The following is a 27,176-nucleotide window of genomic DNA, read 5'->3' as shown; positions in this document are numbered from 1 at the left end:
AACCCTTTTACCAGCTGCTGCATATGATACGCTCTGGATAGCCCTGACTTTGGCTTGCAGGGATTTGTAGTCTTGCATGTCTACTTTGATGCTAATTAGCATTTTTCGAATCTGAGAGTAAATAGAGCCGAATATATTGATAAAAGTAATCTTGTCCAAGAGCGATTTAAATGGTTATCAAAACGTCATGCCAGGGTAAGCCTACACGAAACACAGCCCTTATTTTAAGTGTTTCTAAAATTCCCTATAGGAAAAATGAACGGTGGAAAAACAATTGGAACCATTTCCCTGTTTGACCGCTAGGTTTTATGGGTATTATGACACCTCCACTGTGGGGCTCTATAGCAGGGGTAGGCAACTCTGTTCCTGGAGTGCAGCAGGTTCTGCAGGATTTTGTTCCAACTAGGCACCACACCTGACCAACTGAGCTAATTGATCAGTTCAGTGATTGCCTAAATTCAACACACCTGCTGTTCCAGGTTGGTTCAATCCAGAATATGAAGTGTCTGCGGCACTCCTGGACCAGGGTTGCCTAGCCCTGCACTATAGGCCTATAAATTACATATTGGCTTATAGAGAGAACTATTCTAGGTGCCGGAATAAAGTGGGGTTGGGATTACTCAATAGGGTCTTCATTTTAATTTGACTTTATAACAAGTGGGCTTCGTGTTCGGGCCTATTTCTTCCTATTTAAGAAATAAAAGGTAGGCCTACCTGTTTGTGGATGAAATTATAGGCTATACTATAATAACATATATATAATAATGATTTAACAACAATATAATGGAATAAAATAGAATAGAATAAATTAGGGAAGGGAGTTGGTCGCAGAGGTCTGGTGTTGGTGGAAGGACTGGTAAAGGGTGGACCTAGTGCTATAGTAGGAGTTGACTGTACTGATAGTGACGCTGTTGTCTATGGTGATAAGAGTTAACTGTGGAGTCGACCTTACTGATAAATGCATAGATCAGAATAATTTGACAAAACAGATGAATAAAAATAAGGCTGTTGAACCACCAAATCTGAAACATAAATTGTATGGGGTGGCAGGGATGTAGATAATTTTAAACAATAAAGGCAATACTTGGGGAGATATTGACCCTGAATATGGAATGGACCAGCACAGTTGGCCAACATTACTTTTATGGGTTGTAAGAATAGGCAGAAAGAGGTTCATGTCTTTGGTATTGGCCTGTAATTAGTTGCAATGCTTTTTTGTCATTTCATTTGCAATGGCATGTGACTTGGATCATTACCATCATTGATGGTCCTCCCAAATATGTTCACTACCGGGCTTCCCTGGACCTTGATAGTAGAGTGGCTACTATTTTGAGAACAAAATAAAACAAGGATAGCCAACCCTTAGCGTCGTCCCTCAACTAGGCATTTATATTACCATTTATTTGATCAATTCTGACTTTTACTTTTAAAGTTTAATATAAATGTAGTTGAGGGACGATAGCCTACCCTGAGACTGTGAGAATCATATCCTCTCTGTATTTGCTTAGTTTTGTTAGAAATTGCGTAATTCAAATCTGGTATTGAAATAAGAATCAAGAGATCTTCAATCCAAGCTAAATTTATTATATGCAAAATGTATGGATGATAAGTATGTTGGTTCGTATACGGGCTCACTGAAAAACCTCGCAGGGCAGACAGAGAACTAATCCATTGTTTTAGATTGTTCTTCAAATACTCTGACAGAGAGAGAGTTCCCACCTCTCTGCTGGCCAATCAGAGTAGAGACTTGAGCGTGGTTTAGACTTACTCAGCCAATCCGTTGGCGCACTGGCTGTTCCCCGCCTCTTAGCGCATCCCTGTTTCCAGGCATACGTTTATCATAACAACCTGACATAGTGAAAAGAGCCAGCTCCCCTAGACACCATTCCTACGTCCAAGGAAGGTTAACAGATCACAAAGAACCAGTATAGTCTAGTATTTGGAGACACAAATCCTTATCTCATTTTACCCCCTAAAACAGCTCTTCACATCAATCACAGCTTGCCAGGTGACACAACCTACATCAGCCCAGTCTAGAATGCATTCTTTCTAAGTTAGTCATCCCATCAATTAGGAGAATAATAAATCCCCCAAAGTTTGTTTTGGTACCCAGTGCCTGAAAAATTATCTACAATACTTTTGAGGTATCATAATAAATCGGCGGGAGTCAGATAGGCAAATTGAATGGAGAAATCGAGTGGGAAATTGCGCTCACTTGTCAGTAAACTTGTGGAATATTTTAGTTCTATCCAACAAATACGTGATAAACCCGAATCAGAACGTATATTGTGATGCAATAATCATATTTTATTTTTTAGTTTTGACATTGTCTGCCCAGATTTTCATATTTGCCTCCACGATCAACACATCCTTCGAATTGCTCCAGCCTTGGATTTTCTGACTTGTCGGCTTCATCTGCTCATGCTCGAGCAGAGCCAGCCAGCCCAACATGGCTGTACATGTTTCTTATGTAACGTTATACATTTTAATTTTATGTATTCATAATTTCATACCCAAAGCCGCAGTCGAAAGGAGATTCTCCGACTTCAAAAGATGTGCAGACGAAGAATGCAGTAGTAAGTACTTGGCGCTAAACTCACGCGAATTTTCAGGATGCTTCCATCGTTCAATTCACTATCCCCCACCTCATCCCTAGCTAGTTTGACAGGCGTTATCATTGACCGGTTGCCATTTCAAAGGGATGAACTCGGCTAACCTAACTGTCGTTAGTAGTAAATACCAATAAATAATAACCTAAGCTTGCTTGGTTGGTTGTAGCCGAAGCGAAGCCTCTGCCTGTGTTGGCTACTGCCTGGCTAGTCGCCCAATTCTGGAAGTAGAGCAACGTACGCTAACGTTAGCTCAACTATGTGTTTCAGTACTAACTAACGTTCTATATCGTGGAGCTCCGCCCCATAGGGGAGCTCTGCTCCTATTGGTTTACCCACTGCCCTAAGGCAGCATCAGCCTGAGACAAAATTATGCACACACCTGCAGCCAATAGGAGTACAGGTGTCCCTATAAGAGGGGATGCCTCCCCTCAATCAGCCTCCCTTTATCTTCAGTGACTGGACTAGACTGAAGAAGCCAAGAAGAGACGAAGAGAAGACTCAGGACGAGAACGCCGTCGAATTTCCAGTCATCGACGTCGTCCTAAAATGAGCACACCAGGAGATTTTCCACCCCCAAAAGCTCTTTTCAGAGCTCAATGCAGATGCTCCTCCATGGCGGCCGGCGACTCCCACGACTTATGTTTCGTGTGTCTAGGGTCCCAGCATGCCAAAGAGGGCATCTGCAGTCCCCCTAACTGCGCCTCCTGCGCCCTCCTTTCTACAAAGGAGAGGAAGCAGCATTGGGCGTTTTTTAGGGAGGATATCCCCCTAGAGGACGTGTTGTCGATACTAGCCTCTGCTTCAGAGGCATCATCCGACAGCGCAGACTCAGGGGATGACATTCCTATGGAACAGTCAGACCCCGTCCCTCATACATTCAAGCCTCCCTTTCCTTTGGTTAGCGAGAGGGCTTGTAGTTCCTATGGTGATGACGACACGGGCTCTGAGAAATCAGAAGCCCTGTCCTTCACCGCAGCGTCTCTGAGAACGGACTTTCCGGGTCTCATTGAGAGAGCTGCTAGACGGCTGGAAATACCGCTGCCCCCTATTCCCTTCGCACCGGAGGTTGACTTAATGGAGGGCGGCCCCTATTCCAGGCCAAGAAGAGCGGCAGAGCCATTAGCTCCTGCCATGCCTTCATTGGCAAAATACGTCGAGGGCTCATGGGAGGCACCTTTAGCGGCGCGTTCGCCGGCTAAAACGTACCTCCCATTCACTAGAGTGGAGGGAAGGTTCCAGGGCCAAGCTAAGGGAATCCCCAGGTTAGAGAGCGCCATGGCGGCGTATCTCGTACCGGGTTCGAGTCCCTGGCCCTCTTCCAGGAAAGCCACGTTGCCATCTCAGAAGGACCGTCTCACAGCACAGCTGTTAGAGAAGTCCTTCAATTTGGGAGCCCAAGCTGTAGCAGCAGCTAACAACATTGCCCTCTTGGCAGCCGCTCTGTCCCGTTTAACCACGGGTAAGACAGTGCTGGAGCCAGAGGAGGTGGAGGAGGCGTCTAGAATTTCTGGCGCCATCCTACACCTAACACAGGCATCGGCCGTCTGCTCGGGGAGGTCCATGGCCACCTCGGTGGTCGCGGAGCGACACCTCTGGTTGTCACTGACAACCATGAAGGAAGCAGACAGAACGTCCCGGTCGAACGCCCCCCCTCTCTGACGACGGGCTCTTTGGAGTCGCCGTCAAAGAGGCGACTGAGAGGTTTTCCAAGCTGGACGAGGAAAAGAAGATACCTGCCACTGGCAGGGAGGTTAGGCCCTGCACCGTCTCGTAAACCATCCACTTCCGCCCCCCAGAGTAGACAAGGATCTACAGCGAGGCGGCGTATCCGGCGCCAGTCGGCGGCCGCAGGAGGCAGGAGAGCGGGCCCAGCCCCCTAGCAGCCACGGTGGCCCCATTGCAGCCGGCGAGGGAGGTGGTGAGAGCGCCGACCTGGGCCCCTAAGGGAGGCCACAAGAGGAGGCGCACATGACGGGACGCGGGGGAGCGAATGAAGGACACGTCATCCTTGAACGTGACCACTGTTCCCCCCCACCCTTCGGTTGAAGGGATGGGTGATGATGTAAATGCTTTTGTTGATGTGTTGAATAAAGAGTTGGCTCCACCTGACTTTGTCAAAAAAGAGCCCCTTTTCCATAATAAGTCTGAGAGCGTTCAAATCTCACCCTCTCTCCCTTACCACTCTAAGCGCCGTTCAGCCCACCAAGGGTGCGCTGCTGAACAGGCATTCAGAGTAGGTTCACATAACACTTCAGGTATAAGAAGTGCTTCACATAGCAGACGGCAGTCTCTGTCAGACTCTGACATGATGACGTGGTCGCTATTTGGGGATGGCGCACTATCACAGACTAAGGTCTCTGTTAGTGCGATTCAGACCCATGCGGCGTTCACGGAGGGCCCGATTACCACGGTCACGAAGGTGCCAAGTGCATCGGCGCCCCCACTTCTTTCTGAACGCGCTAATACTCACCACACTGAGTGTAGTTCAGCCCACCAGAGGTGCAGAGCTGAACGCACACAGGAGGTGAAAGGAGGAAAGATACCAAGACGCCGTCTTGGTTTACCTCAAAGAGACCTCACATTACAGACTCCAAGGAGTACTGTAGTGAGTGTCTCTCATAGCAGGCTGCAGTCTCAGTCAGGAGACATGATGACGCAGCCGCTATTTGGGGATGGCGCATTATCGCAGACCAAGGTCTCGGTTAGTGCGATTCAGACCCATGCTGCGTTCACGGAGGGCCCGATTACCACGGTCACGAAGGTGCCCAGTGTATCGGCGCCCCCACTTCCCTTTGAACGCGCTAATACTCAGCACACTGAGCGTGACTCAACCCACCAGAGGTGCAGAGTTGAACACACACAGAAGGTGAAGGTTAAGAAGGTATCAAGGCGCCGCCTTGTGTTACCTCATAGGGACCTCATATTACAGACTCCTAGGAGTATTGTAGTGAGGGACTCTAATAGCGAATTGCAGTCACCTACAATGACGCAATCGCTTGCTGAGGATGGTGCCCTGTCGCAGGCTGTGGCCTCGGTCAGTGCAATTCAGACCCGCGCTGCGTTCACGGAGGGCAGGAATACGACGGTTACGGGTTTAACTGACGTCTCTGCCCCCCCTTCTGGTTCAGAACGCACTAATGCTTCCTCTCCCTTTCATGGGAGGCCCGCCTTGGGCTGTTCCACCACCTCAGTGTTGGGGAACAGCGGCGGCAAGGGCCATAGAGGAATACAGGTCCTTCCTACTGAATGTACCACAGCTTCGTGCTCGGCCGCTTTCTCTGTATTGCAGTGGCAGCGAAGCTGTACCCTCTCACGCTGGCTACAACAGACGTTGCAGAAGGGTTATGCTCTCCAATTCCATCGGACCCCACCCCCATTCAGGGGAGTGGTGGAGACGGTGATGAAAACGCCCGAAAAAGTGGCCGCTCTGGTTTCAGAGATTACAGAACTTTTGGCGAAGGAGGCGGTCACAGTGGTTCCCCAGGAGCAAAGGAACAAGGGGCTATATTCGCCCTACTTCCTAGTGCCAAAAAAGACAGGGGGAATGAGGCCAATATTGGATTTACGCATTCTCAACGAGAGCGTAACCAAACGGCCCTTTCGAATGCTAACGACAAAACGTCTGCTGGAATGTGTCCAGAAAGGAGACTTTTGTACGAGCATAGACCTAAAGGACGTGTACTTTCATGTGCCGGTACAGCCGCGTCACAGGAAGTTTCTGCGATTCGCCTTTCAAGGGGTGGCGTACGAATACACAAGGATGCCATTCGGGTACGCCCTGGCACCTCGCACATTTTCCAAGTGTGTGGATGCGGCATTGGAACCGTTGCGTCGTCAGGGAATACGGGTACTAGCCTACCTAGACGACCTACTGGTTCTCGCCCCGTCAGCAGAGCTGGCGATCACTCACACAACACAGACAGTGATTCATCTCACACGTCTGGGGTTCGCTGTGAATTGGAAAAAGAGCACGCCCTGGCCCAGTCATCAGATTGTCTACCTGGGGATACAGCTAGACACTGTAATGATGAGGGCTCGAATTTCGGACTCCCGAAGGGTAGCCTTGTTGCTAGCCCTGAGGAAGTGTCGTCCGAATCACACGGTGACGGCGCTATCGATCATGTCACTCTTGGGTCTCATGTCGTCAGCCGACTCTGTGGTTCCGCTGGGACTCTTGCACATGCGCAGGATGCAGCGATGGTTCGCCCAACTGAGACTAGACCCTTTGCGTCAACGTCATCGGTTGGTGTTGGTTCCCCTCTCGCTCAGTGCAGATCTGAACTATTGGAGAAACCCGTGCGTTCTCACGCACGGAGTCCCGATAGGCAAAGTGTCCTCTTACATCCCAGTGTTCACAGATGCGTCTCTGACGGGATGGGGAGGGACATGTCAGACCCAAGCGATAGGAGGTGTGTGGCCTCCTTCGAGTCGCCACATCAACCTCTTGGAGTTGGAAACGGTTCGACTGGTTTTGACCCACTTCGCGTCTACCCTTCGGGGATGCGATGTGCTGGTCTGGTCAGACAACCGGACCACAGTAACCCACATAAATCGCCAAGGAGGAGTCAGGTCTCCTGCTCTCCATCGGGCGGCAGAGGAATTGTGGCTGTGGGCTCACGAGCACCTTCGCTCGTTGAGAGCAGCACACATTCCGGGCTACTTGAACGTAGGAGCAGACCTCATGTCAAGAGGGGGTCCTCGAGACGACGAGTGGTGTCTGCATCCGGACATTGTTCTCCAAATTTGGGAACAGTTCGGGAGAGCCGAGGTGGATCTATTCGCGTCACGTGTGAACGCGCAATGTCCCCTATGGTTCTCTCTAAGGGAACAGGAAGAACCGCCACTAGGAAGAGACGCCTTTGCGCATCACCCGTGGCCGAGAGTTCTTCTGTATGCATTCCCTCCGCTGTCCTGCATTCTCCCACTGTTAGCCAGGGTGAGATCAGGAGGGAAGTCAGTGATACTGGTAGCCCCCGATCGCCCAGGGGCTCCTTGGTTTGCGGAGATGAGTCAGATGTTGATTGCGCCACCTTGGCCAATTCCACATCGACGGGACGCGTTGTCTCAGGCGGGGGGCACAATAGGGCAGTTGCCCATAATCGGCCAACCACTGAAGGACTGGCTGCTGAGAGGGACAGGCTAGAGCGCCGTGGGTTATCTGATGCGGTGATCAGGACCATACAGGGTTCATGTGCCAGTTCCACTTCTAAGATGTATGCCAGTAGATGGAACGTGTTTTCACAATGGTGTGTCACACAAGGTGTAGACCCCATGAGCTGTCAGGTTGAGAGTATTCTCTCTTTCCTACAGCTTATGTTTGACATGCAGCGATTGCCCGCCACCATTAAGGTGTTTGCAGCGGCGATTTCAGCTTGTCATGAGGGGTTTGGCAGAGACAATGTCTTTAGCCACCCTCTAGTGAAACGTTTCCTATTAGGAACGCGGCGGCTTAGGCCAACACCTAGAGCCACGCATCCTCAGTGGGATTTGGCTTTGGTACTCGAAGCGCTATGTAAGTCGCCGTTGGAGCCATTGAATCAAATACCCCTCAAGATGCTGTCTTTTAAGACAGCGCTGTTGCTCGCTTTGACTACGGCTAAGCGTGTTAGTGATTTGTGTGCTCTTTCGACGAGACCCGACTGCCTGGCCATTAATGGCGATCTGAGCAGAGCGGTGTTACGTCCTAATCCGGCATTTGTGCCGAAGGTTATTAGGAGTTCATATAGAGTTCAACTGGCTTACCTGGTTAAATAAAGGTGGAATAAAAAAATATATATATAAAAAAATAGATCACAGACCGTGGAGCTGTGGGCTTTTTCTCCTCCTCCTCATAGAGAGAGGAGTGAAGAAAGGCTCCATCGCCTGTGCCCAGTACGCGCCTTGGAGTGTTACGTTGAGCGCACAGCAGCGATTAGGTCATCGCCTCAGCTGTTTGTGTGTCATGGTGCGGCTGCACTAGGTAGACCACTTTCGAAACAGCGTCTGTCTCATTGGCACTGTGAGAGCATTGAGACAGCTTATGAGGCAGCGGGGCGACAATTGCCTCAGGGTATCAGAGCTCACTCCACTCGTGGAGTAGCAGCTTCTACTGCCCTTTTCAGAGGAACAGGGGTAGAGGATATATGTAGAGCGGCGTCATGGTCAACACCGTCTCCATTTATCCGTTTCTATCTCTTGGATATGTCTTCTAACTCTTTGGCTCAGTCTGTACTCAGCGTGGCTGAAGGGAGACTTTGAGCTAGGAGGAGAGGAATGCAGGACTGTGGAGACAGGGTCTCTATCAGGTCCGCTTCCGATAGAAGGACATATTTTTGGCATGACTCCTGACTGACAGGTTCAGTACAGTAGAGGGCATGTATTGATCTGCCCACCAGTGATTCACTGGAGTGAGGCGGGATGATGAGGGATAATAGTAGTAACCTGGGTTACGATACTATTAGACCGGTCATGACAATTTGACGGAATGTGACGTCATCTATCTGCTTGTTCAGATTAGTATGAATCATGTTCTGGGATCTGCCCACTAATCTCTGGGGTTCCATTGATTGAGTGAGGCGGCCTACCGTGTACACAATGTAGAGTGACACTTTGTGTCATTCCATTAGTGGTCGGTAGTATTGTAACAGGATATTGAGGTACCATCTATCTGCTAGTACAGATTAGTATGGCCGGTATTCTGGTGATCTGCCCACTAGTCAATGGTGTTGCCATTGGACTAGGTGGGGCGGGTTTTTAACCGATGACGCAGTATATTGTGACACTTGTAGGGTGACAGTGGTTACAGTACTGCGGGAATTGGTTGCAGCCATTGCTAGGCCTGACCTTTTCATTTTGATGGGAAGTGTTGGGCTCGGCAGGGAGTACATTTTGGAGCACTACGCTCCGCCTTAAACCAATAGGAGCAGAGCTCCCCTATGGGGCGGAGCTCCACGATATAGAACGATTAGTTACCGGAGTGTAACTCCAGTTCTATGAGTGGAGCGGAGCCCCATAGGACTTAAGGTCCTGCCGACCCTCTCTAGTCTCGCTGAAGATAAATATCTCGGGAGGCTGATTGAGGGGAGGCATCCCCTCTTATAGGGACACCTGTACTCCTACTGGCTGCAGGTGTATTGGGGATTTATTATTCTCCTAAACTGATGGGATGACTAACTTAGAAAGAATGCATTCTTGACTGGGCTAATGTAGGCTGTGACACCTGGCAAGGCTGTGATTGATGTGAAGAGCTGTTTTAGTGGGTAAAATAAGATAAGGATTGTATCTTCAAATGCTAGACTATACTGGTTCTTTGTGAGCTGTGAGTCTTCCTTTGACATAGGAATGATGTCTAAGGGAGCTGGCTCTTCTCACTATGATAGGTTGTTATGATAATCTTGTGCCTGGCTGAAGTGTGCAACAAATGGCGCCGAAGAGATGAGACCAACCCATGAACCAACGGATTGGCTGAGAAAGTTTAAACCACACTCAGTTATTTACTCTAATTGGCCAGCAGAGAAGTGGGAAATTCCCTCTGTCAGAGTATTTGAGTATTGAATCTGAAATAATGTGTTAGTTCTCTGTCTGCCCTGCGAGGTTTCTCAGAGAGCCCGTATACGAACCAACATACTTATCATACATACATTTTGCATATAATAAATTTAGCTTGGATTGAAGATCTCTTGATTCTTATTTCAATACCAGATTTGAATTACGCAATTTCTAACAATTGGTGACCCCGACGTGATCTGGTAGCAGAACTTCGCTGGAATTCATCCAGCCTATTGGACAATCGCTGTCTTCGAACCGTGTGTTTCACAAAAGTGCCCGGGCTTTTAAAAAGGTAAGCAAACACCTATTGTGATATAACTGAAGTTTTGCACATTGGCTTTATCCAAATTAATTTTGTGAAGCACCTGTTTGATGTAAGTGAACTCTATTACTCTATAAATAACGATTATAGATTGCTAATTCGATTTGATAAGATACCATGCAAATGTTTGATAATTGTGATGGTTAAAACCCATGGGAGGTGCGAGCTATGGTTAGAAAATCCATAGGAGGTACCTTTAAAAAACTGTGCGAGCTATGGTTAGAAAATCCATAGGAGGTACCTTTAAAAAAACGGTGCGAGCTATGGTTAGAAATCCATAGGAGGTACTTTAAATTAGAGTGTTACTGTATGCATGAGGGTGTGAATGATAATGTACCTTGATGAAAAACCAATTAGGGATAAAAAAAAAAAAAAAACGTATGTGAACTATTCAAACTGTATAATTTGGGGATAACTGTTGGGTTTGTGGTTGCTTAAACCATATAACCCGTTAAAAACAATTGGGAACATAAAGCTAAAGTGATGAATTGTGTGACTGAACTGAAACGTTTGAGCTGATGATTGAAATTTGATGTTTGGTGTTTGACAAAGCATAATACTGCTTTTGAATAGTTGTGTCGAAGCAATTCGGTTTATTATTTGATTTGATGTTTGGTGTTTGACAAAGCATAATACTGCTTTTGAATAGTTGTGTCGAAGCAATTCGGTTTATTATTTGATTTGATGTTTGGTGTTTGACAAAGCATAATACTGCTTTTGAATAGTTGTGTCGAAGCAATTCGGTTTATTATTTGATTTGATGTTTGGTGTTTGACAAAGCATAATACTGCTTTTGAATAGTTGTGTCGAAGCAATTCAGTTTATTATTTGATTTGATGTTTGATGTTTGACAAAGCATAATACTGGTTTTAGGTGCTTGGTTTAGGCTATTTGGTTTATTATTTGATTTAACGTTTGATGTTTCACCCTGCAAAATACTGGTTAAACAATTAGACTGAAATAATTCGCTTTATCGTTGAAATATAAACATGCACCAACTTTAACTAATTAGGTGGGAATCATTTGATTTAAATAAATAGATTAAAGTACTTTGAATACGGCAGAATATTGAAAACGCGCTAAAATGAGAAACAGCTCCTCACAAAGCCTGTTCCCCCTGGACAAGGAATAAGTAGAGTTGCGAGGGGAGGGGCTGGAGACAGCGAGAGTGTGGCTTTTGAAGAGTCAGGAGAGAAAAAGGGGGGCGATTTAGATTGATACAAACAATTATTGATGGATTAGGACTGGGGAAATCTGTATCATGCTTTGTGTGTAATAACAACTTTACATTATAACCAGGAGAAGGAAAGATAAAGTAGAGAATATTTATATTTGCATTTTTGGTCATTTAGTTAAATTAAGTGGTCTAATGGTATTACTATTACCCATTTGAGTTTTAAAAACTGAACATATTAGACCAATAACATTAAAAGCATTTTTTATACAAAATATTGGAGTCAGTAAGGTTTCAAATTAGAATTAAGAATAAATAAGAAAGTTCTTAAAACAAAAGTATAGATACAACAACATTGACTAAAATGACAGATAAAGTAATTAAAGTGTTGAAATCCACCCTCGAAATAAATGGGGGAAAAGACGGGAAGGAATGGAAGAGGAGAGGGGAAAAGTTATACAAAGAATGGATAACCGATGGATGGATAATGGCAATAAATGGAATCCCAGGGGAGGGAGAACCGAGGACAATAATGACAGCCCTGAAGAAGAGAACAGAGAAGGCAGTAAGTGAGTGGAAAGAGAAAGGGGAGCCCCGCAAAGGGAAGCCCAAAGACGCGATGGAGAAAGCCAGGTTAAAAGAGCGGATTGCTTTGGCTATGTTGGAGAAACTGAAGAAAATATGGGAAGACAAAGCACCACCCAAGATAACGAATCGGTTATATCCAGCCCTGCCATCGGCCCCACCACCGTATGAAAACCCTACAAAAACAATGGCACCAGTGTTGGAACTGACTGGGCAGGTACAGTATCAGCAGAAAGACGGCGTGCTGCAGGATAGATGGGTGGGGGAAGAAGAGGTGAATAGACGAAGGAGTGACATCGAACAGATGTTGAAAACCTCACGAGAACTGAAAGAACAGATTTCTCAGCTGAGTAGACTGGACAAAGAGGAAGAAGGCTCAGAGAGAAGTACAGAGTACCGGGACTTGTGTCGAACCGGAGCAAGTGAGAGAGAGAATGAGGAAATAGGAGGTAGAAGTACAGCCAGTTCAACCATTTATGACAACAATGCCGAATTAAAAAAGGAACTGAAAGTACTAGAAAAGCAGGTGAGAGAAGACAGAAAGGAGCTGGCACTCACATCACTGCAAACCACACCAGAGCCAAAAAGGGGGGGCCATTGTATTGATTTGGGAGAAGAAGAGGAAGAGTATGAAGACGTAAAGCCGATAAAAATGCTCTATGGAGCTTTTCAAGGAGATATTTGGGATGAGGAAGGGCCTGCACAACGCACACGGGCCAAAACTCAAGGGAGAGGGGGTAACTGTGGGGGTCAGTACCCTCTGAGAGAAACAACAGGGGGAGTTCCAGTATACAAGCCCTGGCCACACAGGGATGTGCAAACTCTGGTTGACAGTTTACCCCAGCCTGAAGAATCAGGACACAGGTGGGTGAAGGCTTTTGATAGCCTTACTGCAGCAGATGAACTCACCATAGGGGATATGGTGGCAGTGATGAACAGGTGCATGGGAGATCATGAATGCAAAGAGATACTCATACAAGCAGGCCTGAGAGGAATAGTAGGAGCAGCAACTGGTTTTGATCAATACCGAACTGTCATATGGGATGCAGTTAGAAGGAAGTATCCCACTCAGGCAAAGCCAGATCTCAAGAGAACACTGACGCTGAATGATGATGAAACCATACCAGCCTACATGAAGAGGGCAAAGTGCCTCTGGAGACAAGCATGGAATGAAGAGCCCACCAAAAATACAATGAGTCACCTCTTCCTTGCAAACTGCCTGGGGGGACTCCCAGAACAGGCCCGGGTAGAGTGTGAAAAGGTTGTGGCACTCACAGCAAAATCCATCCCAGAGTTCACAGAGATAGCCCAACATCATGTGGAGCGATGGAGGGAAGGCAAGAGGAAGGAGGAAGATGAACTAAAACAGTTACAGAAGAAAGTTCTGAAAAAACAACTGGCTGAAGACAAACCAGGCAAACAGATGGTTGTGACCAGCACCCCGAATAAGCAGAACGTGCAGAGTATTGATCCAGCTGCCGCCGCAGCAGCTGCAGTGGTACAGGCGCTAACTGGAATGGTGACACCCCAGATGATGGCTCCTGTGGGGCCGAACGGGTACTGGTCTGACAGGATGTATAGAGAGCCAGACCCACCTCAACAGCCTGGATATACACAGCGTTGTTTTAACTGTGGGGAACCAGGACACATGGCAAGATTTTGCCAACACCCACACCAGAGATTAAGACAACAACGAGGACGAGGGTTTGGTGGACAGCAAAGAAGAGGAATGCAAAGGTTCCAACAGGGACGAGGAAGCTGGCAAGGAGGCCAACAATTTCCACCACCCCAGCAAAACCCTGGAGGAAACAATGGGCAGCCCCAACCAGTGCCCAATGCGGCATTGCTACCAGGTATGTCATGGATGGGAATGCAATACCCCAACCAGGACCCCCAATGAAGCTGCCCAGAAACCCAATATAACCACACCACCAACATCTACTCATTTTCACCAGGGACAGAACCGGTGGTGTCATGTTTAATTGGAGGAAGAAAACATAATATGTTGATTGATACAGGATGCACATGGTCTTCTGTACAAGCATCATATCCACTCACTACCAAGACACAAGCTTTCTCTGGGGTTTCTGGGGCTATTATGAGAAAGCCATATACAGTTCCATTGGAAGTTGTATGGGATGAACTGCAAGTAACTCACCAATTTCTGTTCAGTGGGGTTAATGGGAAGGGACTTGCTCTCCAAGCTGGGATGCAGCATCTATTGTACCCAAGAGGGACTGCATGCTTCTAACACACCTATTGATGAACTCATGCCAATACTCATGAAGGAACTCTCTAATCCCCCACGCATGCTGTATTTGGGAAAACACACAGAAGAGGAGGAGGAGGAAGAAGCATATGTGTATTGGCTGAAGTTAATGGATACTGACCCTGATGCTCCTAGAGTATGCAGAGAGTTCCAGCTATGGAAGGCATGGATACAGACTTTAAACGCATACTACCCTCCAGAGGACCCCCCACACGTCACAATGAACTACAACAGAGACCTGGATGAAGCCTATGATGAAGCATGGGAGGAAGAAATGGAGGATCGACGACCGGATGTGACAAGCAATCACATGTACATACTCAAAGAAGGAGTGGCAACCAGTTGCATGGTAATGGATGGTGATGTGGTACTGACAGACAAATGGTACTCCCTTCCTGGTGATTCAGTACCACATGTTACTCTTCTGGTAGGGTTTGGCTATGAGGCAAGATCATTGGGACCAGCAGTAAAGAAGGCAAGCTGCCTGCGGTGGAGCAATGTCACTTTAACAAAGGGCGCCTGTTACAAGCTAGAACGCTCTGTAATGGACGGAAATCAGGTTTGGAGGATCTTACTGAACGTGGAAGACATTGGAAAGCCTGAAGTGGTGAGAAGATCTCGTTACCATGGAAGAGAAATGACTGATCATCCAGACACGGTCAACATCTTTAACCAATTACCAGAACAACTGTGGACATTAACTGCAGAGGATGTGGGACTAGTTGATGTAGAACCAGTGGTAGTTTCAATTAGAAAAGATAGTGGCCTTACTATTCCAGTTTGTAAGCGCCAATACCCACTCAGTGAAGAAAAGACAAGGGGAATTGAACCTACAATATCAGGACTTCAAAAAGGGCAAGTAATATATCCAACCTGCTCCAACTGGAACACTCCAATATTACCAGTAAAGAAAAGTGACACTGGAAAATGGAGGATGGTGCAGGATTTCAGACCAATCAACGAGGTAACTGTACCGGATGTTAGACCTGTACCAGACCCATATCTGGCCCTGCAAAACATCTCACCCACCCAAGACTGGTTTACAGTGGTGGACCTTGCTAATGCATTTTTCTGCATCCCATTACATCCAGAGTCCCAACCACTTTTTGCATTTACCTATAGAGGGCGGCAATTTACGTATTCCCGACTTCCACAAGGCTACCGTGATTCCCCGGGAATCTTCAACGCTATCCTGAAGAGCCACTTGGAAGAACTAACATTACCTGAGGGGGTGACGCTACTCCAATACGTTGATGATCTTCTGTTGGCAGCACCCACTGCTGAGTCTTGTTTGCAGGCAACCAAGTCCCTTCTCCTGTTGGTGGCCAAAAAGGGATACAAGGTAAAGAAAGAGAAAGTGCAGTGCTGTCGGAGAAGTGTCCAGTTCCTGGGAAGAGTGCTGTCAGGGAAGGGACAAGCTGTGTCTGTGGCCCAGAGGACCTCCATCTTGGAACATCCCAAACCTACTACTGTACAACACCTTTTGTCATTTCTTGGCCTTACTGGATATAGCAGAACGCACGTGCCAGAATACTGCCTTAAAGTGGAACCACTGCGGGCAATCTTGAGAGAAGCGGGAAACAGAAATCTCACAGCTGTCCTTAAGTGGACTCCAGAGGCAGAGGCAGCTTTTATTCAACTCAAACAGATGCTGGCACAGGCTGAAGCACTGTCCTTACCCGATTACACCACGCCATTCTGTTTGGATGTTTCTGAGCTGGATGGTTATGTACATTCCATCCTGTATCAGAAACAAAAGGGGGAAAGAAGAGTCTTACACTACTACAGTGCAAAACTGGACAACATTGAGACAGGACAAACTGACTGTGCCAGACACATGGCTGCCATTGCTAAAGCTGTAGGCAAAACAGCTCACATTGTAATGAGACATCCGCTTGAAATTAACACAGACCATGGAGTGACAGCTTTTATTGGTTCTAAACTTTTCACACTGTCCAGCAAAAGGAAATCCAATATAACAAAGGCCATCACTGCAAAACACATTACCTATGTGACAACCACAACCAACATGACTGATGGCATGGGTCAGGGAGAACCACATGTATGTGAAGACAGAGCAGCCAAACAAATCAAGGTTCGAATGGACCTACAGAACTCACCTCTGGACGGCAACAAGACCACCCTGTTCACAGATGGATGCTGCTATAGATCAAAAGACCCAAAGGAAGGGAATATTGCTGCCTATGCTGTGGTAAAGCAAGACAAGGAAGGAGAACACGAAGTCATTGAAGCAAAAAAACTGGGTCCCAACGAAAGTTCAGCACAGCTAGCTGAACTTAGGGCGTTGAGGAGAGCTCTACAACTAAGTGAAGGGAAGAATGTGGACATCTACACAGACTCTGCCTATGCACATGGGATTGCACACATTGATGGACCACAGTGGATGTGGAGAGGATTTGTGACTAGCTCAAATGAACCCATTAAACACAAGATTGAAGTACAGAAGTTAATTGATGCAATCCAGCTTCCCAAACGAGTAGCAATAATGAAGTGCAGAGGTCACAGTAGAGAAAGCACCAGAGTGCGTGAAGGAAATGATCGGGCTGATCAAGCAGCAAAAGATGCAGGAGGATACAATGCCCAGCAGATGGTGCAACGAGCCACTCAAGGACAGGAGGAGTTGACGACAGACACAGTAAGACAGTTGCAAGAAGCAGCAGGCGCCTACGAACAGAATGTATGGAGCAGACAGGGAGCAAGGCAAGACCATCATGGGATTTGGAGATCTCACACAGGAAAAACAGTGGGACCTGCAAAACTCCTCAGATCAATCTTGAGGGAAGAGCATGAGAAGGCTCATGGAGGATGGAAAAGTGTCGCAAAATCAGTTGAGAAAGCATGGTGGCATCCACACATGTTGGACATGGCAAGAGAGACATCAGAGAGCTGTGAAGTGTGCAAACAATACAACAACAAAGTGTCACTTGGAGCAGTGATAGGCAGCTTCCCAATACCTGACGCGCCATTTCAAGACATTTGCATAGATTTCACAGACATGGGACAGGACAACAAAGTGGAAGGAAAAAGGTACCTGTTGGTAATGGTGGACAGATTCACCAGATGGGTGGAAGCTATCCCCACAGCAAGAAAAGACGCTAAGGCCGTGATTAAGTGGTTGAGGCGAGACCTCATTCCAAGGTTCGGGGTCCTGCGAATGGTCCGTTCTGACAACGGTACCCATTTCAAGAATAAACACCTAAGGGAGGTAGAGCAGGCCCTAGGAATCACCCACAAGTTTGGGTCAGTGTACCACCCCCAATCGCAGGGACTCGTAGAAAGAGCTAACCAATCGCTGAAACGAAAAATGGCCAAAATCATGGCCGGAACTAAACTGAAATGGGTAGATGCCCTACCCCTTGCTCTAATGTCAATGAGAAATTCACCTGGGTCTGATACCCACTTGACTCCACATGAGCTTATGACAGGACGCAGAATGCCAGGGCCACCAGCAGACAATCTTAGTATGCCTAGGCTAGATATTGCAAAAATCAGATATACAGACTACATGCAGGCACTAATTTCTCTTGTTGAAAGATTGTCTAAACAGGTGGTGGAAGTGCGCACTCCTGCTGTTGAAACCACGGACGAGAACAGAGACATCCTGGTGGGAGATTGGGTGAGAGTGAAGGTGCATTCCAGGAAGTGGACGGAGCCAAGGTGGAAAGGGCCTTTTCAGGTGAAAGAGGTATCAAGTCACTCGCTGAGGGTAAACACGAGTAAGAAGGACGTGTGGTACCACAGAACACATTGTGCCAAAGATATAGTTCCAGGAAGAACTCTAGATCAAGTACAACAGGACTTGGCTGCAGACGGGGAGGATGTTATGGTTACTAGCGGGGCTGGCCCTATGGGGAACAGTGACATCCAGTCAGTATCATAATATAGTCATTACCTTACAGGAAGGGGAATCTCAAGTGATGTCCCTAGAACCATGTAAGATCTGGTCATGGAGGAATAGGGATAGTGGAATTGGGGACACTGGTTGCAATTGGAACCAGAAGGAAAACTGTAACAAAATGTATCCCCATGTGTTAAAGAGAGGTACTTATCTGTGTGAGGGAAAGTGGTGTCCATATTGGGATTTTATGATTACAAATGTTGGCACCTTCTGGGAATGGCGTAGAGGCTATCCGTATGCATTAGGAGATGCTTCTAAAGCAGCTAGGTTTTCAATGATAAGGGGTGTACAGGGGTCAAAAGGGGGTGCATGTAAAGGTGATGAAATCCTACTAACCATCCAAGACATTAAACTTACAGACGCAGGTGTGTACACCTTAGCAGCAGTACGATCCGGACCAGACACCATGGGTATGTTCACCATCGTGGTCACACCCAAACCTGCAGCTGGGGAGAGACAGACCCAGTTGAACCACATCACCACTCCAGGACCAGCTCAGCTTCAATCCACTAAGGTACCAAACCCCGTTCGGGTGATTAATGTTAGGGATATAACGGACAGCGACCAATTGGGGACAGAAACTGGTTATGAAGGGAAATAAAATATGTGGTTGGCATACATGAGGTATACGGCTAGGACACTGGTCAGGCAGAATTGTGTTATCTGTGGGCATGCAAGACCTGGGTTGGCAACCCACCCATTCGCTTTAGGAGAAGGGGAATGATGGCAGTGCATATTGGAAGAGTTCTACCATTCACTGCCAAACACCACCCTGTGCAAAGCTCTAAGTTTGATTTTCCCTGAGTTCTCCCACAAAAGGCACCTGCGGGAGTTCAGGCTTATGGAGGTAATTACAGTTGCATTACTGGAACAGGTAAGGGTGTTAACTATGGTAGGCTACCACCAGGGGACTGTGCTGTGAGTGTAACTATGAACAGCACTTGGCCAGTAGAGGGTAAAACCCAGACAAAGGGGGTGGCTGATGTGTGGTGGATCTGTGGACCAAATAGAAAACTATCCCCGATTCTAAAGGGGGACTGGCAGGGCACGTGTGCATTAGCCAGTTTGATTGTACCTCTGACCATTATTGATGTTTCCTCAGACCAACTTTTGGGCATCGCCCAGCTAGCCCCAGACAGAGAGAGAATGAGGCGGGGGAAACGTAGTGCCCCATGGTCAGCAGGAGAGGAGATCCACTCTAACCTGTTGGGTGTGCCTGGGGGAGTACCATTACAGTTCCAGGCACTCAACAGGAATGATGGGTTGTGGCATTTGTTGCCAATCATAGGACCTGCCATAGATGCTGCTAAACAGCGATCTTGGATAAATTACATCTATTATAACCAACAGCGATTTGTTAACTATACACGCACTGCCCTGACTGGAATGTCGGAACAACTAGAGGCCACCTCTAGGGTGGCTAGGCAAAATAGACTAGCACTTGACATGTTGCTTGCTAACCAAGGGGGTGTGTGTAAGATGTTTGGGGAACAATGCTGTACGTTTATTCCTAACAATACTAGCCCGGACGGCAGCATCACAAAGGCCCTAGTTGGCCTGGATAGGTTGTCAGCAGAAATGAAGAGCATGGCTGGAGTGGGGAGTGGTGGGCTGTTCTCCTGGTTAAGTGACTGGTTCGGTAAGTATTCTTCTATGGTGGTTACTGGATTTCTGACCCTAGTAATTGTGTTTTTATTGTTGATGTGTTGTGCTGCTTGTATCATTCCCTGTCTCAGGAAGTCAGTGGTAGGAGTGGTGCGGGTGTCAGGAGTGATGCCGTTGTTGCCGGTCCAGGATGTTGCGAGTGACTCTGCCACTGACTCTGAGACCAAGTTGGATGATCCATGGTTTGCCTAGTAAAATATATACACGCATTTATTTTCAGTTTTTGCTCATTTATTACCTTGTGTTTTTACTAACCACTGTGATTGTTTATTCCTCCTGATGTGAAGGTAAAGGATTCCTGGGTGGCTGGTAGCCAACTCAGTACATGTTAGGTGTAGGGGAGAAATAGAGGGTTAAAATTATTATTTTTCGTTTATTAAATTTTTTGGATGGGATTTAATTTCCATATCCTGTTGTACTCAGGGTTGTGTATATTCTGTTCAAACTGTTATTTGGAGTGACACCATAAATGGTGTCAACAAAGGGAATCTTAAATTTTCCCTTTCACATTTTTGGAATCACACCCTAGAGGGTGTCAGGAGGGAGTCAAAATGTACTTCTCTGTTTGTGTTTTATGTTTTAATAGTTCTATGTTTTGTGTTCTATTAATCCTATGTTATATGGTTTGATGTTCTTTGATGACTGGTAATAATTTGCAAGTTGGGTGTAGATGGACTGAGGGTTTACATTTTTTAGTATCATTATGGCCTATTAATAAAAGTGTGATTTTTGTTTATATTGTATTATAACGAATGACAATGTGTGTTTTCTTATTTTTTGAATCACACCTTATTCGGTGTGAAAAGGGGGATTATTGGGGATTTATTATTCTCCTAAACTGATGGGATGACTAACTTAGAAAGAATGCATTCTTGACTGGGCTAATGTAGGCTGTGACACCTGGCAAGGCTGTGATTGATGTGAAGAGCTGTTTTAGTGGGTAAAATAAGATAAGGATTGTATCTTCAAATGCTAGACTATACTGGTTCTTTGTGAGCTGTGAGTCTTCCTTTGACATAGGAATGATGTCTAAGGGAGCTGGCTCTTCTCACTATGATAGGTTGTTATGATAATCTTGTGCCTGGCTGAAGTGTGCAACAAATGGCGCGGAAGAGATGAGACCAACCCATGAACCAACGGATTGGCTGAGAAAGTTTAAACCACACTCAGTTCTTTACTCTAATTGGCCAGCAGAGAAGTGGGAAATTCCCTCTGTCAGAGTATTTGAGTATTGAATCTGAAATAATGTGTTAGTTCTCTGTCTGCCCTGCAAGGTTTCTCAGAGAGCCCGTATACGAACCAACATACTTATCATACATACATTTTGCATATAATAAATTTAGCTTGGATTGAAGATCTCTTGATTCTTATTTCAATACCAGATTTGAATTACGCAATTTCTAACAGGTGTGTGCATAATTTTGTCTCAGGCTGATGCTGCCTTAGGGCAGTGGGTAAACCAATAGGAGCAGAGCTCCCCTATGGGGCTCCGCTCCACTCATAGAACTGGAGTTACACTCCGGTAACTAATCATTAGTAGCTTGCACCATGTAAACAAGTTTTCGGCCTACATACAGTGGGGAAAAAAAGTATTTAGTCAGCCAACAATTGTGCAAGTTCTCCCACTTAAAAAGATGAGAGAGGCCTGTAATTTTCATCATAGGTACACGTCTACTATGACAGACAAAATGAGGAAAAAAAATCCAGAAAATCACATTGTAGGAATTTATTTGCAAATTATGGTGGAAAATAAGTATTTGGTCAATAACAAAAGTTTCTCAATACTTTGTTATATACCCTTTGTTGGCAATGACACAGGTCAAACGTTTTCTGTAAGTCTTCACAAGGTTTTCACACACTGTTGCTGGTATTTTGGCCCATTCCTCCATGCAGATCTCCTCTAGAGCAGTGATGTTTTGGGGCTGTCACTGGGCAACACAGACTATCAACTCCCTCCAAAGATTTTCTATGGGGTTGAGATCTGGAGACTGGCTAGGCCACTCCAGGACCTTGAAATGCTTCTTACGAAGCCACTCCTTCGTTGCCCGGGCGGTGTGTTTGGGATCATTGTCATGCTGAAAGACCCAGCCACGTTTCATCTTCAATGCCCTTGCTGATGGAAGGAGGTTTTCACTCAAAATCTGACGATACATGGCCCCATTCATTCTTTCCTTTACACGGATCAGTCGTCCTGGTCCCTTTGCAGAAAAACAGCCCCAAAACATGATGTTTCCACCCCCATGCTTCACAGTAGGTATGGTGTTCTTTGGATGCAACTCAGCATTCTTTGTCCTCCAAACACGACGAGTTGAGTTTTTACCAAAAAGTTCTATTTTGGTTTCATCTGACCATATGACATTCTCCCAATCCTCTTCTGGATCATCCAAACGCACTCTAGCAAACTTCAGACGGGCCTGGACATGTACTGGCTTAAGCAAGGGGACACGTCTGGCACTGCAGGATTTAAGTCCCTGGCGGCGTAGTGTGTTACTGATGGTAGGCTTTGTTACTTTGGTCCCAGCTCTCTGCAGGTCTTTCACTAGGTTCCCCCGTGTGGTTCTGGGATTTTTGCTCACCGTTCTTGTGATAATTTTGACCCCACGGGGTGAGATCTTGCGTGGAGCCCCAGATCGAGGGAGATTATCAGTGGTCTTGTATGTCTTCCATTTCCTAATAATTGCTCCCACAGTTGATTTCTTCAAACCAAGCTGCTTACCTATTGCAGATTCAGTCTTTCCAGTCTGGTGCAGGTCTACAATTTTGTTTCTGGTGTCCTTTGACAGCTCTTTGGTCTTGGCCATAGTGGAGTTTGGAGTGTGACTGTTTGAGGTTGTGGACAGGTGTCTTTTATACTGATAACAAGTTAAAACAGGTGCATTAATACAGGTAACGAGTGGAGGACAGAGGAGCCTCTTAAAGAAGAAGTTACAGGTCTGTGAGAGCCAGAAATCTTGCTTGTTTGTAGGTGACCAAATACTTATTTTCCACCATAATTTGCAAATAAATTTATAAAAAATCCTACAATGTGATTTTCTGGATTTTTTTCCCTCATTTTGTCTGTCATAGTTGACGTGTACCTATGATGAAAATTACAGGCCTCTCTCATCTTTTTAAGTGGGAGAACTTGCACAATTGGTGGCTGACTAAATACTTTTTTCCCCCACTGTATACACTGAAAAATAATTGGAGGTTCCTTCTGAGGTAAATTGATTTAGGCCTATTTCACTACTGCCAATGTATCATCACTTAAGCAAGTATCTGGAATGACTGAACTTCTTTCTGAAATGGGTAGTATGACTCAAACAATGTCTTCTTTTTCTTTTCAGGAAACCAACTTTGTTTGCTTTGACACTGGACACGATAAGTTTGACAGTTATGACATTGATTCACTGTTAGGCTCCTCTTTATTGTTAACAGACAAGGAGGAATCTGTGCAAGTAACCACATATACTTTTGACCTAACCAAAAGTGCTGAGAGCACCACAGTGGAAGTGGATAAGCCTCCACCTGAAGTGACACTGTCAGAAAATTATGAGATTGATAGGGATGTTCCTGAGGACATTGATAAGGTTGTAGATGAGGTTCCAGATGAGGTTGTAGAGGAGGTTTCAGATTATGAAGATCTGAGACATTTTGAGCCTTTAGAGTCCTCTCTGCCTCAGCCTGAAACTCTTGACACAAAGGGAGTGGAATCTGACACTGTACTTGAGACCACAGCTGAGAGGATCAAAGATTACCTTCAGAAAGATCAGCAGAGGACAGAGGACTCTTTGCCGGACAGTGTTGTTGAACCAGAGGAAGGTGAGACCAAAGAAACCCCCTCAGAACCTCTATCCAAAGACGATCCTGAGTTAAAGAATGCACCTGATGGTTTTTCAGAAGGCAGACCTATCCCTGAGTTAACTTTTGATGCTGTCACCTCTGATGATGAGGACACTTGGAAGGTGACTCCATATGACGAGGAGGACGAGGAAAGTGACAAGTTTGAATATCAGCAGGATGAGGAAAGTGATTATCATCTCAGGGAAACTCCATTGCTGGCTTTTTCTGAAGAACCTTCTAATTTGGAACACAAGAACTGTCACGGTTTCGGCCGAGGCTGCTCCTCCTCCTTGTTCGGGCAGGCTTCGGCGGTCGTCGTCTCCGGAGTACTAGCTGCCACCGTTCTTTGTTTTTGATGTTTGTTTGGTTTGGTCTGTTTGGTACACCTGTTCATGTTTAGTGTTGATTATGTGTCCTTTAAGTTCTCGTTGTTTCTGTCATGTGTTGTGTGTAATTGGTTTCACCTGTCTGTTGGTGCTGTTCACTTTTTGCCAGTCGCTAGCGTGTACCGTCGCACTGTTGTTTTCGTGCGCAGTCGGTTTTGTGTTTTACGCACTGTTGCGTATTGTTCGCCTCCGGGTTGGTTAGACCCGTTTGTTATTTTGTCTTTTCAAGTAAAGACTGGTTTGACTTAGCTCCTGTGTCCTGCACTTGATTCCGCACCACATCCGCATTAGATACCCTGACAGAATTACACACCTTCCCATGGAGTCAGCAGGAGCAACAGCAGCGCCTGAGTCGTTGGAGGAGCGCGTCCGCAGCCAGGATGATCAGATCCATCGACTTGGGACCGCTCTGCAGGACGTCATCAACACCTTACACCGATGGGAGTCCAGAGGGGTACCCACACCCCCACCTATCACACCATCACCATCGGTCGGTCCGCCCGTCCAAGGTCCGGAACCCAGTGGGATTCGGCTCTCGCTCCCGAGGGCGTATGACGGCACGGCTGCCGGGTGTCAGGGGTTCCTCCTGCAGGTGGAGCTCTACCTGGCCACTGTACACCCGGTGCCCTCGGGACACGAGAGCGTTTCCGCCCTCATCTCCTGTCTCACAGGCAAGGCGTTGGAATGGGCCAACGCCGAATGGAGGAGGATAGACGCCACCACTATGCGGAGTTCTCCCGTCGCTTCAGGGCCGTGTTCGACCATCCACCTGATGGGAAAGCGGCGGGGGAGCGTCTATTCTACCTCCGACAGGGGAGGAGGAGCGCACAGGAGTTCGCACTGGAGTTCCGGACTCTAGCGGCAGATGCAGGGTGGAATGAACGGGCCCTTATCGATCACTTTCGATGTAGTCTACGGGAGGACGTCCAACGTGAGTTGGCTTGCAGGGACACCAACCTCACGTTCGACCAGTTGGTCGACATGTCCATCCGTCTTGACACCCTGCTGGCCACCCGTGGACGTCCCGAGTGGGGTCCGTCCATTCCATCCTCCAGCACCTCCGAGCCGAGCCCTATGGAGCTCGGGGGTGCTGACGCTAGAGAGAGGAGGAGAAGGAGTCCCCTGCACCAATTGTGGCCGTGGGGGGCACACTGCGGCCAGGTGCTGGGGAGGGTCTCCTGGAGGAGGGGACAACAGGCCACGCACTGGGGAGCCATCCCAGGTGAGTAGACGCCCCACTTACCCAGAGCTCTCTGTTGTGCATTTTTGTATACCTGTAAGTTTTCCACAGGTTGCACCTCATTCCCAGCATAAGGCGCTAGTAGATTCAGGCGCAGCTGGGAATTTTGTTGATCGGAAATTTTGTTTAGATTTAGGGGTTCCCCTCCTTCCGGTTGACGCTCCATTTCCCGTTCATGCATTAGATAGCCGCCCGTTGGGTTCGGGGTTGATTAGGGAGGTCACAGCACCACTTAAGATGTGTACGCAGGGGGGTCATGAGGAGACTATTCAGCTATATCTGATCGACTCTCCTGCATACCCGGTGGTGCTGGGAATTCCCTGGTTAAGTACCCATAACCCTTCCATTTCGTGGCAACAGAGGGCTCTCAAGGAGTGGTCTGCTCAGTGTGAGGGGCGATGTCTGGGTGTTTCCGTGGGGGCGACCTCGGTGGAAAGTCCAAACCAAGTGCCGGCAATGCACATTCCCCCTGAATATGGGGATTTGGCACTTGTGTTCAGTAAATCGAGGGCGACGCAGTTGCCTCCTCACAGACAGGGGGATTGTGCGATAGACCTCCAGGCAGGAGCGGCGCTCCCGCGGAGCCACGTATATCCTTTGTCTCAAGAGGAGAAAAGGGCTATGGAGACTTACATAGCCGAATCTTTGAGACAAGGATACATACGGCCCTCCACTTCCCCTGCGTCCTCAAGCTTCTTTTTTGTGAAGAAAAAGGATGGAGGGTTGCACCCGTGCATTGATTACCGTGGTCTCAATCAGATTACTGTGAAATACAGTTATCCACTCCCTCTGATTGCGACTATGACGGAATCATTGCACGGAGCGCGGTTCTTCACAAAACTGGATCTCAGGAGCACATATAACTTGGTGCGCATTAGGGCGATGAATGGAAAACAGCCTTTAGTACCACCTCGGGTCATTACGAGTATCTCGTCATGCCATACAGGTTGATGAATGCTCCTTCAGTCTTCCAATCCTTCGTGGATGAGATCTTCCGAGACATGCAGGGGCAAGGTGTGGTCGTGTACATTGATGACATTCTGGTGTACTCTTCTACCCGAGCCGAGCATGTAGCCCTGGTGCGTCGAGTGTTGAGGAGGCTGTTGGAGCACGACCTGTATGTCAAGGCGGAGAAATGTCTGTTTTTCCAGGAGTCGGTCTCCTTTTTGGGTTATCGGTTGTCCGCGTCAGGGGTGAAGATGGAGGTGGACCGTGTGTCAGCCGTGCGTAATTGGCAAACCCCAACCACTGTTAAAGAGGTGCAGCAGTTCTTGGGCTTTGCGAATTACTACCGGAGGTTTATCCGGGGTTTTGGACAGGCGGCAGCTCCCATCACGTCTCTTCTGAAGGGGGCTCCGGTGCGCTTGCAGTGGTCAGCTGAGGCGGACAGGGCTTTTGGGAAACTGAAGGGCCTGTTTACTTCGGCTCCGGTGCTGGCGCATCCGGATCCCGCCTTACCATTTCAAGTACAGGTGGACGCGTCTGAGGCCGGTATAGGGGCCGTTCTATCTCAACGGTCCGGCACGCCACCTAAACTCCGCCCCTGTGCTTTTTACTCTAAAAAGCTCAGCCCGGCGGAGCGAAATTATGACGTAGGGGACAGGGAGCTGTTAGCCGTGGTACAGGCCCTAAAGGTGTGGAGGCATTGGCTTGAG

The 27,176-nt window shown here is 47.2% G+C and overlaps 2 protein-coding genes across 3 annotated transcripts in view; one reads left to right on the top strand and one right to left on the bottom strand.

Moving 5' to 3' along the window:
• LOC311106358 (axin interactor, dorsalization-associated protein-like) overlaps positions 1–27,176 on the bottom strand; it is a 44,397-nt gene that overhangs the window by 8,587 nt on the left and 8,634 nt on the right. The gene's annotated exons all lie outside the window — the stretch shown is intronic.
• On the top strand, positions 23,372–24,251 carry LOC311107160 (uncharacterized protein; the record flags this gene model as incomplete). Its single annotated transcript, XM_084149654.1, has 1 exon — positions 23,372–24,251. The coding sequence occupies exon 1, from the start codon at positions 23,379–23,381 to the stop codon at positions 24,249–24,251; it is 873 nt and encodes a 290-aa protein (XP_084005780.1). The 5' UTR covers positions 23,372–23,378.

The sequence above is a fragment of the Coregonus lavaretus genome (genome assembly GCF_964263955.1).
Source record: "Coregonus lavaretus genome assembly, chromosome: 31".
Lineage (NCBI taxonomy): Eukaryota > Metazoa > Chordata > Actinopteri > Salmoniformes > Salmonidae > Coregonus > Coregonus lavaretus.
The sequence above is the reverse complement of the archived record's forward strand: the minus strand, read 5'-3'. Positions and strand labels throughout refer to the sequence as shown.